The sequence below is a fragment of the Taudactylus pleione genome, unplaced genomic scaffold (assembly GCF_031769625.1).
Source record: "Taudactylus pleione unplaced genomic scaffold, aTauple2 ptg000319l, whole genome shotgun sequence".
In the NCBI taxonomy this organism is placed as follows: Eukaryota; Metazoa; Chordata; class Amphibia; order Anura; family Myobatrachidae; genus Taudactylus; species Taudactylus pleione.
The window spans coordinates 653195-666207 of NW_028284720.1; the positions used below are offsets into that span (position 1 = coordinate 653195).

Consider the following 13013-nt stretch of genomic DNA (forward strand, 5'->3'; position numbering starts at 1 on the left):
CCCACTATGGTGCAGGGGCCCATAGCCCCTGCAGCCAAGAGCACCACTGCACCCTCCGCCAGTGTCCCCCAGGCTCCAGAGTGTAGTGTGGACCACAGTGAGTATGGTCCACACTACACAACAAAAACCACTGCTGGCCCTGGGTGGTACACTCATACTACCCAGCGGTGATGTGTTTTGTTTTGGCAGCCAATGAAAGTCACACACTCTCATATTGGCTGCTGCATCCACGGAGGGAGCTGGGCTGGAGCTCACTCATGTGCTCCACCTTCCAGCTCCCACAGTGGGAAATAGGATAGATGTCATGACATCTCCCGTGAGAGACGGTCGGGAGGACGAAGGAGCAGACAGCAGCAGGTACAAGAGAAGGCGATTAAGGTAAGTGTTTTTTTTGTGTCCATTTGTTTTTTAGGTGGAATACTACTGGGGGCACTGCACATAGCGAGGGCTACTACTGGGGGCACTGAACATAAGAGGGACTACTACTGGGGGAACTGATGGAGGGGGGACTACTACTGGGGGCACTGCATAGTGGGGGAATACTACTGGGAGTACTGCACATAGGGGGGACTAATACTGGGGGCACTGCACATAGGAGGGACTACTACTGGGGGCACTGCACAAATGGGGGACTACAACTGGGGGAACTGCATAGCGGGGGACTACAACTGGGGGTACTATATAAGGGGCACTACTGGGGGCACTGCATAGGTGTACCACTACATGGGGTACTGCATCGGGGGGCCCAAAACATATTCTTGCACCTGGGCCCACCACTCTCTAGTTCCACCACTGTGCCTAATCTATGCTGGCTAAGCATATTCAAATATATGAATAAATACAAGAAAAGCAGTATTTATTTACTATTGTGGTACTGAACAATGCTATTTGCACCATTTATTAAATTGTTTTGCCAATTCTTAATGATAGCTGCTGTGTGACAATACAAATATTTTGTGTTGTGCATCCATTATTTTTCTCTTCATATTGCAAATTGTAAGGATTATATAAATCACCAGGCATTTGTGTGGACTTTTAAAGATTTGAGGCTACGGGCAATGGGCTGTTTATAGGTTGCAGAACCCAAAGTAACAAAAAATATATTCAGAAAATAAAGTGTGCTGTTTTTTAAAATAAACACATTTCTTTAAAAGAAAACTAAAATGATAACATAAGACCTATGCAACTATATAGATATTATTTACAGTTTATACTTTTAGATATGTACAGCATTATAATTGCTTGTATATTACATGTATGTATATTATTAACACTATGAGCTGTTTTATTATGAGAACTAAGAAAGATGTTTTATTTCACAGCGTTCACCTGAGAGAATATCAGCAGCTCCAAGCTTTTATATTGGCCATTGATGAGATTAACAGTAATCCGAATATTCTGCCCAATGTTACTCTGGGATATCACGTGAATGATTCTTGTGGATATATAATGAAAGTTATTAAGGATGTTCTACAGATACTGTCTGGGCCTAAACTGACAGCTAGTAATTATGCATGCTTGGTGCATGGTAAGGTGGCCGGTTTTATTGGAGATATCCATTCTGTCACTACACTTCCTATGGCACAATTACTGAATATCTTGGGATATACACAGGTAATTGCTGTCTACATTTTATTCTATAACATACAGGAAACAGAAGATAGTCCTTTTATTTAGCCTATGTGATATTTTATTACCTTTGAACACCTAATATAATACTAGATGACAATAACCTAGTAACACGAGCACCATGCACCCTATGCTTCAGGTGAGGGATCTTATAGAGAGAGGAATTGTTTCTGAGTTAGGCACAAAGTGACGCCATTGGATGTATGTATCCATCTGTCTATGTGAGAATCAGTCCATCTTCATGTGTATACATTGCTCCACATAGACTTTTAAATATGCAAGAAGGTCTGATTTTGTCATGCACATAAAACTCACACCCTGTTACATTTACTACTTAGTGTTTTTTTCTGTACTGATTTGCCTGTTTCTAGTTTGTCATATCTTCTAGACTCAAAGCAAGAAGGTTGTCAGTGTTTGACCTAGGATTGTCCATTAGTCACCCCAAAACTAGCTTCCCCTGACTTCTCATGTGGTCAGAAGTCAGGTGCAGTGGTGGGTGACATGCTGAGCATTAAGCCTTCAGTGCTTTTAAACTTCCATCGGTGGCTCTGTGTCTTGGTTTCCAAGATTGCTGTCATGGACGCCACCATGTTAGTCTTTTTCACCTGACTGTTCCCTTAACCAATGGTAGCGTAGCCTCAATCAACAGATGCTGACCTCCAATGAACTGCTACTGCAGGGTATATAACTGGGCTCTGGAGACCAGGAAGTTACCTGTGCAACATTGTCACTACCAGTATATGCTGATTGTCGCTCTTTTCCAGGTTCCTGTTCTATATTCTGAAGAATTTGTATAGACTCAATAGACAATTGCATCTCAAAGACCATTTTGCACAGAGAACTGATGATATTCACCCTTCCACCACTGTGACAGAACATGAACAATGCAAACTAAGAGCAGTGAGTAAGTTTGATCCACCTACTTTAAATCCCTCAATTCACACTTTTATCTGGATTTGCATATGGTATACTCAGTACACACCACTGAGGACAACTACCTAAGCATCCTCCGGTGCATCTGGATTCTCACATTGTGTACTCAGTACACACCTCTAAGTAAAACTATCAAAGCATCCTCTGATGCTCCTGGATTCGCACATTGTGTACCCAGTACAAACCACTGAGTACAGCTACTGAAGCATCCTCCAGTGCATCTGGATATGCACATTGTGTACTCAGTACTCATCACTAAGCACAACCACCAAAGCATCCGTGGTGCATCTGGATTCACGCCTTGTGTACTCTTTACACACCAACCACTAAACCACCTTCTGCACCAGCAGTGCACCAGTATCCAAATGCTGTGCAGTCAGCCTAGTGTACCAACCCTAGTGTACCAACTCTGTACCAAAGGGTATAGCAGATGTATTTTTACTTATCCAAAGTACTTCCTATGGGCCATAGTAGTGTATCTTTCTCTGTTTCCCACTTGTATCAGATAGCTGACCAAAGGGCCATGAACTGCTTGTCAGGAGCAGATAAACCCATATTCCGCTTGGTGGAGTTACTGGTGAACAACTTCTGGCACGTTAGACTCCATGCCTATGGTCAGATCTCACCAACATCTGATACTTGTGGTTGAGGAGAACTTACATTCAGGCCCCTCACCATCAATTCCTTCCTTAACCCAGGACCTCAGCTTTCAACCCCTCAATCTGGGATTCTTCAGAGCCAGGTGTGAAAGTTTGCACATGCCCAATGGAAGCTACTGGGTCCCAGGTTGCTGGGGCATTGCAAGACCTTGTCTCACACATGGATAATCAGGACGCTGTGGAACATCAGGTGGGTCAATACCTTCAAGAGCTTTCAGGGAAGTTAATGTCAATACAGGCAACCTTAGCCACATTGCTTCCTCCTCCTGCTATGTTAGCCCCTTCCAATCCTCCAGTTCTTCCTCCTGTTTCTGTTGGCCCTAAACCTCATCTTAAACTGGCATCTCCTGAGCACTTTGATGATAATTCTAAAGTGCTGTCGAGGTTTCGTTAAACAGTGTGAGAGTCAGTTTGAGTGTCTGCCACAAAACTTTCCTACATCAAGGTCTAAGGTTATCTCTCTCCTGAAGGGAACTGCACTGGATTAGGTCTACCCATTATAGGATCAGGCAGATCCTCTGGTGTCCAACTATGAACATTTAATTTCTGCCTTCAAGAGAATCTTTGAAGAGCCGGGTCGCATTGCTTTGTCCTCCTCTGATCTCCTTTGAGTCTGACAAGGGACCCATACTTTAGAACAGTCCAAATCCAAACAATATCCTCTGAACTGAAATGGAATGAAGAGGCCCTCAAGGCTGCCTTTCTTCACAGTCTTTCTGAAAAAAAGAAAGATGAATTATCCTCTTGGGATCTTCCTTAATCTTTCATGGAAATAGTTCCTTGTGAATCAATAGTGATTTATGCCATAGAGAGTGGTTGGCAAGTAAAGGTTGTGAAGACTGCTTCTGGGACTGGTTGCTTGCAGAGGTATATCCGCCTTCCCCTGCTACAATTAAACAAGAGCCCATGCTGGTTATCAAGTCTCAGTTAATGGTGGCTAAACATACCCATCAGTTTCAGAACTAGCTCTGTCTTTACCGTGCAACCCCAGAACATATGCTCAAAATTTGTCCTCTTCTTGTGGGAAATGCGAGACCCTAACTTGCTCTGGGGGTGTCCAGTTGGGGGTGATAGTCAAATCATCACAATTGATGGATAGTCTTTTATCAGTAATCATTCTCCTCAAGTCAAGGACAAAGTGGTGAAAAACATGATTGATTCAGGTACTGCAGGGAATTTCATTTCCAAATCTCTTGCCAAACAAAATTGATATATCTGGTGTAGATGGCAATATTATTTGAGGATAAACTATCTTGTCCATTACTCTTCCAGTCTCTCTTCAAATAGGATGTTTTCACCACAAAGAACTGGAGCTTCCAGTGCTTCCAAAAACTTCAGATGAGTTAGTCTTAGGTCTGCTGAGGCATAAAAGCCACAATCCCACACTGAACTGGGTCCCTATGCAAATCCTAGCTTGGGATCCTGACTGCTTCCATCGATGTCTAACCCATGTACTTCTGATGCATATCCATCAAGTTTCAAGTAAACATCTTCTTCCTGATCAATCAAGTGTCCTGTCCATCTCTGGTTTACCTGTACCCTATCAAGATTTTTCTGATGTTTTTAATGAACAAGCTGTGCATGAGCTACTCTGTCATCTCTCCTGGGAATGTGGCATTGATCTCCTTCCTGGGAAAATGCGTCCACAGGGCCATATTTACTCATTGTCTGTTCCTGAGACTGCATTCATGTCTGATTATATCAGGGAAAACTTGGCTAAGTGCTTCATCAGACCGTCCACCTCTCTTGCTGGAGCTGGGTTTGAAAGGAAGGATGGAGGGCTCAGACCCTGTATAGACTACCGTGTTCTCAATTTGATCACCATCAAGAACAAATGCCCTTTCCCACTCATCTTGGAACTTTTGATAAGGTTCGTGGGGCCCACCTTTTCACCAATCTAGACCTCTGAGGAGCTTACAATTTAATTTGCATTAAAGTTGGAGATGAATGGAAGACTGCATTCAGCACTCGAGATGGTCATTTTGAATATCTGGTCATGTCATTTGGTTTATGTAATGCCCCAGTGGTATTTCAGGGGTACATGAATGAGATCTTCAGGGACATCATTTACAAATCTGTTGTGGTCTATCTGGACGACATCTTAATTTTTTCCAAAAACCTATAGTCCCACCAATTTCACATCATGAATAAGCAGTAGCAGCACCACCACCACTCATAGATAAAGACCATGGCCTGAGCATTTGCTTGCTACTGCATGTGATGTGTGGCATGTTTGCAATTTTATTCTTTTCATCAGTAAACTTTTCCTTTATTATTAGAGGTGATGTTTTTTTCTTTAACATTGTGAATTACTATTTTGATTTTAGGTGCTGTGTCTTAAGCCTTCTTTGCCCTTGACCAACAGCTTTAGTAGTTGTTGAAGTACTGTAATCACTAGTGGCAGCCCAATCACTAGTACTTGGTAGCTCTTGCTCTTCTGTTGACTGATACATATCCACTCACAGCACTTCTAGTAATGGTGGCACGGCACTTGCTGGATCATATTTTTTAACACAGTGCAAGAACCTGAACACACAGAAGTTTTATTAATTTCTCTTTTTTTACAACAAAATACTGCTCCTAAATGGCCTTTTTTTATTAACAGTACCCACAAAGTTCCCTTTTAAGAACACAATGCTCCTAATGGCATTTTTTTAATAAACACAGTGCCCAGTGTCCACACAGTGCTCGTTTAAGAAGAACACAGTGCTCATAATGGTTTTTTTTAAGTGACACAGTGCCCCTGCCTAACTGACTTTAAGTTGCCCATACACACAAAAAGAACAACACAGCACTTCTGCCACTGATGTGTGGTGAGGTCAATGGCTGGGGAGGCACACATGTATAAAAACACAGTTTTATATCAAAACTCTGAAGCATGACAGGTAGTATGATAGGGTTGGGACTACTACAGGTCCACATGTCCCTGGTTTCCGCAACAATCTAACTAATCCACTTCTCTGGCACTTGGTGCCTCTGGGTGCTGCAGCCCACAGTCCCAAAATGGCAAAGTGCCTAAGTTAGAACAAAACAAGTTAAACTTCTTTCTCCAACACAGTTCCCACATCCTCTCCCTCAGATCTCCTGTGTGAATTGGCACCTAAACACAAGGAAGGACTTTTATATGCAATTCAAAACACATGAGATCCGGCACCTGGAAGATGACACTTTGCCTCATTTTACGATCCAAGCCTGGCAGAAATACAAGAGCCGGGACATGCACCAACTTAGAATAACTAAGTTTGTGTGGATTTGGTTTTCAGGAAACTGAAACCGATTATCTCTACTGTATGTAGAACAAAGTCAGAAGAGCAGCCCCTCTGGCAGGATCCAGAACTGCAGCTCAGAAATTAAAGAGGCCTGGTTACCTTTATTGGCATGGAAACATACTTTTGGGAGACAATACAAAACATACAGAGTTCTAATTACACCTGACAGGTCTTAAAGCTGATCTGACTACATTTCCCATGCTGCATCACTTTGTGGTGCAGATGGATGCCAGTGCATATGGCCTGGGTTCCTTCCTCAACCATTCAAATAAAAAAGAGAAATAACTCCAAGGTGAATAATTGAGCTGGAAGATATGTTTAGGAAAGAAGCCTATGCCACTATGAAAAAAAAGAGTTTACACATTATATAGTCCCTACAGAAGCTACTGTACATCCCTACCTCTATGGATGTCAGTTTACCATGGGGAGAGATCACAATACCTTTACCTAGTTACAAAGAGTGTCAGGGGATAATGGGAAATTGCTGCAGTGGAGCTTAGTGTCACAACAATATGAGGAGAAATTGGGCTCAATAGCCTCTAACCTTATGTAAGCCAGCTTATAAATAAGGGCAGCATTCAAGTTTGATCACTGCACAGCCAGTACATTGTGCACTAAAGAAAGAATCAAAACTACCAAACAACTGAGCAAGGAAACCAGCATCAGACTGTGTTCCTTATTACTTTATACTGAGGAATATCAGGTGTATCATCATGTTTAGTCATTGCTGAGAGTTTTGCATCTTATTTGAAATTAAAGTTTGGCAAGAAAATAGACTTATAATTGTAATAAGGGGAACCAGCAGTCTGCTCACCAGGTGGAAGCTTAAAACTAAAGTTATACCCAGTCTAAGTATAAAGGGTTAATGAGCCAGCAGAGGGCCTGATCTAGAGGTGGTCTATACTCCAACAGTGCATCTTTATACACAGCATAACTGCATTACACTAATGCCACAGTTGGTGGGCATCCTAAAGAGACACCCAGGGCTGCCAAGAGCAAAGACAGGCCCCGGTAATAGGGGGCATGGTTTAATCTCAGGAGGCGTGGCCATGCCCCCTTGCCGAAAAAAAAATACATAAAAAAGATTTGCAGCGCCGTGAAAGGGGGGCACTCTGAGCCCCCTCAGCCCAGCGCAAAGCCAGGGGGGGCGCAATCAGTGTGATCGCTCCCCCGCACAGGCATAGGAGACTGCTGCGGCTGCTCCTCAGCAGCCATGAGCAGTCTCCAACTGCAGCTCAGCACATGCTGTGTGCTGGGCTGCTGTGAGGGAGGGGGGGCGGCGTCGGACCCGGGCCCCCGCTGGGCCCCACCAGGCCCCTCAGGAAGCCCAGGCCGGGTAATCTGTACCCGCTCCCACCCCTCTCAGTGCCCCTGGAGACACCCACCAACTGTGGCAGTAATCCGCCGTTGTGTGTACAAAGATCCACCATCTATTACATATTGGTTACACCATTGGAAATTGCAACTAGCTTTATGGAGGTGCAGAATGTCTATCTGAACAAGGTAACGAGTGCCAGTGCATCTACAGTAAAAGCCACAGTTGCTGACTGTAACACGCCTGTAACATGCCCACATCCACATAGCCACCCCCGTTACCTTCCAGCAATGCCCTCTGACATTGTCTCTATTTGCATCAGAACTCATTCCGTGACTCCAAGGACACATGTGCAGACTGAAAACATTGGTCACTTGCATCCGATGACACAACCAATGACATCCACCTCAGAGGGCCAGAGTCTTTATTATTATTATTATTATTATTATTATTATTATTATTATTATTATTATTATTTTTGCTGCTACTTTCTTGGTGTTAAACAAACATCAGTGTAACACAGGATTAGAATACAAATAATTCTTATCCATGAATAGACTTTAGTAACTGTTAGTTTTGGAAACTGACACTTTTAACATTTGCAGATCAGCTATGGAGCGAGGGAGCCGCTGCTCAGTGACAGGATTCTGTATCCAAACTTCTTCCGCACAGTTCAAAACTACCAGACACAACTTGTCGCCATTGCAAAGATATTGAGCAGCTTTGGGTGGAACTGGGTCGGAATCATCACATCAGATGATGACACTGGAGAACGGGAGCTACAATATCTGAGCGAGCAATTATACAATTACAGAATTTGTGTTGAATTCAAAATTAAAGTTTCTCAAGCTGAATATATGCCTGACATTCTTCTGGAGTTAGAAACCTCATCTACTGAGATTATTGTTATTTGTGGAACAAGTAATGTAATGTCTGCTGTGTTTTTGCAAAGTATAACATATATTCTCATTAACAAGACCCTTATCCTCCCAGCATCGTTGTCATCTGCAATATAACTTATGGTTATGAAAACACAAGAAGCATTTGTAAACAGTTTGGTGTTTTCCCCTCCGCCATGTTATATCTCTGCATTACAGGAACGTCTATACACTTTACATCCATCCAGTCATCCAAGTGACCCAATACTGGAAGATATCTGGATCCAGTACTTTCTGTGCTTGTCAGTAAATACATATAAGAATGCTCTGTTTTCAGACTTTGCTAATAAAAATTTTAATAACTGCACTGGGACGGAGAGGTTTAGAGACCTTTATAATTTTTCTGGAGATCCGGCCACCTACAAAGTGTATATCGCTGTCCTCAGCATGGCCGAAGCTTTACATGACATGAATGTAGCCTTAAATATGTATTTAGAAAACCATGATATAAAAACATTTGTATTTGAACACAAGGTGAGTGAGAGCAAGTTATGTGGAATAAACGTTATATTACTGCAGTTCTCATGGAATTAATTTACTGTACATGAAAACCAATCAGATAAAGTTGATATATTTCCTATATAATTTTAGGGGTATATTTACAAAAGGTCAATTTTGGTTGAATTTTTATGTTTTGGGTGTATTTGTAGGTGATTTACATTCGATTTTGATCTGTGCATGCTTCTTATGGTTAAAATCATCTAAATAGTTAAACATATAAAAACTTCAATGGGAATGACCGGGGGTAAGTCTGAGGGCGAAACATTGCTCCACCCATAGATTTCAGTGGAATTTACCGCAACTCTGCTTTATACTATACTGTACCTAGTGAACATTAATGTCTGAGGGCTCAGGAATTAAATGTTTATATAATTCTTTATTTTAAATGATCAGCCAAAATACTAATTAATACAGAAAAAAGGGGGCAACAAGATCCCAATTCAGACCAAATTTGAAGAAGGTAATAAACAGAGAGGAAATAAACCAAATCAAGTGTTTTATAAGAGGGAAAGGGGTAAACAGGGGATATAGTGAGGGGAAGGAGGGGGGAGAACATGGCACATCATCATAAGGTTTGATAAACAATAAGCATCTAAAAATAAGAAATTACAGCAACCTAGGGGGTAAAACAAAAAATTGGGGGGAAGACATCAGTTTCCCCCATGGGTACACCCTCCGGGGTAATATGATACCACAATATATCTTCCTTAATCCTCTCTCTTTATAGTCATATACATTTTGTTTCTTCTTATTTTCTGCACTTTTCCCTTTCTTGTTAGTATAATGGAGAAAATAAGTAAGAAAATGGATATGACTATAAAGAGAGAGGATGAAGGAAGAGATGTCTTGGTACCAAATTACCCCGGAGGGTGCGCACAATTACAAGTACTTTTTCCTGTACATGACTATTAGTAGTGTGTGATCACTTTATTGTTATTGTGCTGCATTACTGAATTGGACCACAAGGTTCTTGATATTTTTAATTACTGTACATACATGAAATTAGCAGAAAGGGGATGGTAACTGCGCTCCGCAAACAACCAGGGAGCCCAAACTTGGGAGCAAGCATACAGAAGAAAAGTACTTGCAATTGTGTGCACCCTCCGGGGTAATACATTCTCAAGGTATCTCTCCTATCTCTTCTCTATGTATAGTCATATTAATCTTCTTATTTTTCCACTTCTCAGATTCCTCTGAATGATGTTGGTAAATCCTCCTTATCCTCTCCATGTATAAATATGTGAAAAAACAATGATAAGGGTATATATAGTGTAGTATTGTTTAATAATAATATGGTTTAAAACATCCAAGATACATAAGGTAAAGCAGCGTACCAGATAGAATGGGGTGCTTAATAATCTCACCCGACCAAGCATATATGAAAATGTAGCCAGCAGTCTCCCGGGTATAGGCACTGGATAACCTCCTAGATCAATAACTTGCTTCATCTGAATTACTGCCCTACTTCATTTAGATATAGAATATAGCTTCATTCCTCATGTGCCGGGACCTGAGTCAGAGGTGCATGCAGTTAGAACGCCAATGTTCATGTACTAGAGTGGTTTTTTCACACTGCACAAATATTCTGGTAAATCCCTACACTGCATGTGTTACAGAGTGTACACACAAAGAAGCTGCTGTGATTGGGGCAAACAGTACCAGAAATTTGACAGAAAAGTGACAGACGTTCTTGGTGGTGACTGGGAGGTGATCTGCATTGAATGAAAAAAAAAAGAAAATTCTCATAAAAATGTTATAGGCATTTTATTAGCATGTTGTGGGAGTGTCTCAGGTGTTTTAGTGGCGATTTTCATGTGATATTGCATGTGGTGGTGCATGCGATGGTGCATGTGATGGTGCATGTGGTGGTACATGTGATGGTGCATGTAATGGTGCATGTGATGGCACATGTGATGGTGCATGTGGTGGGGCATGTGATGGTGCATGTGATGGTGCATGTGGTGGTGCATGTGTTGTTGCATGTGATGGTGCATGTGGTGGTGCTTGTGATGGTGCATGTGATGGTGCATGTGATGGTGCATGTGGTGGTGCATGTGATGGTGCATGTGGTGGTGCATGTGATGGTGCTTGTGATGGTGCATGTGATGGTGCATGTGATGGTGCATGTGTTGGTGCATGTGATGGTGCATGTGGTGGGGCATGTGATGGTGCATGTGATGGTGCATGTGGTGGTGCATGTGTTGTTGCATGTGATGGTGCATGTGGTGGTGCTTGTGATGGTGCATGTGATGGTGCATGTGGTGGTGCATATGATGGTGCATGTGATGGTGCATGTGGTGGTGCATGTGGTGGTGCATGTGATGGTGCTTGTGTGGGTGCATGTGATGGTGCATGTGTTGGTGCATGTGATGGTGAATGTGGTGGTGCATGTGATGGTGCATGTTATGGTACATGTGATGGTGCATGTGATGGTGCATGTGATGGTACATTTGATGGTGCATGTGATGGTGCATGTGATGGTGCATGCAATAGTGCATTTGATGGTGCATGTGAGGGTGCATGTGAGGGTGCATGTGATGGTGCATGGGGTGGTGCTCCGGAGCTCGCTACAGAAGGGGCGGCTGTCGATGTTGATTGACAGCTCATCCCTTTTTGTAGGCGGGTCGGGGGGTGGTTTAAAAAACGGAGGCATTCCTTTAAGAATGCCTACCATTTTGTGGGCGGCCGCACTGATGTCATCGGTGATGTCAGTGGGGACCTTCCTGCTCCATCAGAGCAGAAATCTCCCTGGGGCTTGCGGTTGCCGAGGCCCAACCTTAGGGTCTTGCCGCAAGCTCGATAGACACGATGGTGATCACCATCGCGACCATCAACCTGGTCGGTCGTTAAGCTGTGGGTGGTAACCCACAGCTTAACTAACAACCAGGAGGTCGCACTTCAAAAATGAAGCAGCCACCCTCATTCAGAGAGAGTGATAGCTTCTTGCGACCACCTCTGAAAGAGGGCCTAAATCACCAAACTTATTGATCAATTCATCTAAAATATCTGAGCTGAATGTATATTGTACACTCTACAACATCCGCTTATATTTCTAACTGTGACTAACATTGTGACCAAACACTTCAATAATTTAATATATGATGATAAATTGACTTTAGGTGTCTCACAGTGTCTCCTGGACATCGCTGTGCAGCATCTATATATATATATATATATATATATATATACATATATATATATATATATATATATATTATAATGACTTATGCATTGGTCAGAGTGGGAATTTTGAAGAGGGAGTATGGAAAATCATAGGTTGTACTTGTGCGTTTGCCAGAGAAGAGGGTGTGGCCACTCACACAGGGTGTGTCCTTAATACTCTCCACTTTTTCAATAATGTAGTGTACCACACCATAGTACTCCTTATACACATTATCCTACACAACAGTAGTGCCCCTTATACAATGCTCATAGTAGTAGTGCCCCTTATGTAGAGTACACAGTAGTATTGTACCCTCCACAATGCCAACAGTAGTAGTGCTCCTTATGCAATGCCCACAGTAGTAGTGCCCCCTATGCAATGCCCACAGTAATAATGTCCCTTAAACAAAGTCCACAGTAGTAGTGCCCACTATACAAAGTGCATAGTAGTAGGGACCCTTAGGCAAAGCCCACAGTAGTAATGCCCCTTTCTAGAATGACCACAGTAGTAGTGCTCTTTATAAAATGCCCACAGATTGCATTTTATAAGGGGCACTATTATTTTGGGCACTTTCACATTAGCACATGCACACAGTGCAGTAACTTT

General features: G+C 42.5%; 1 protein-coding gene across 1 annotated transcript in view; it reads left to right on the top strand.

The window, feature by feature from the left end:
- The first annotated feature begins 1329 nt into the window (after positions 1-1329).
- LOC148509553 (vomeronasal type-2 receptor 26-like) overlaps positions 1330-13013 on the top strand; it is a 37850-nt gene continuing 26166 nt past the window's right edge. The window contains exon 1 of the mRNA XM_088442967.1: positions 1330-1614. Coding sequence (XP_088299093.1) covers positions 1450-1614 — 165 coding nt within the window. The 5' untranslated portion in view covers positions 1330-1449. The remainder of the gene's footprint in view (positions 1615-13013) is intronic.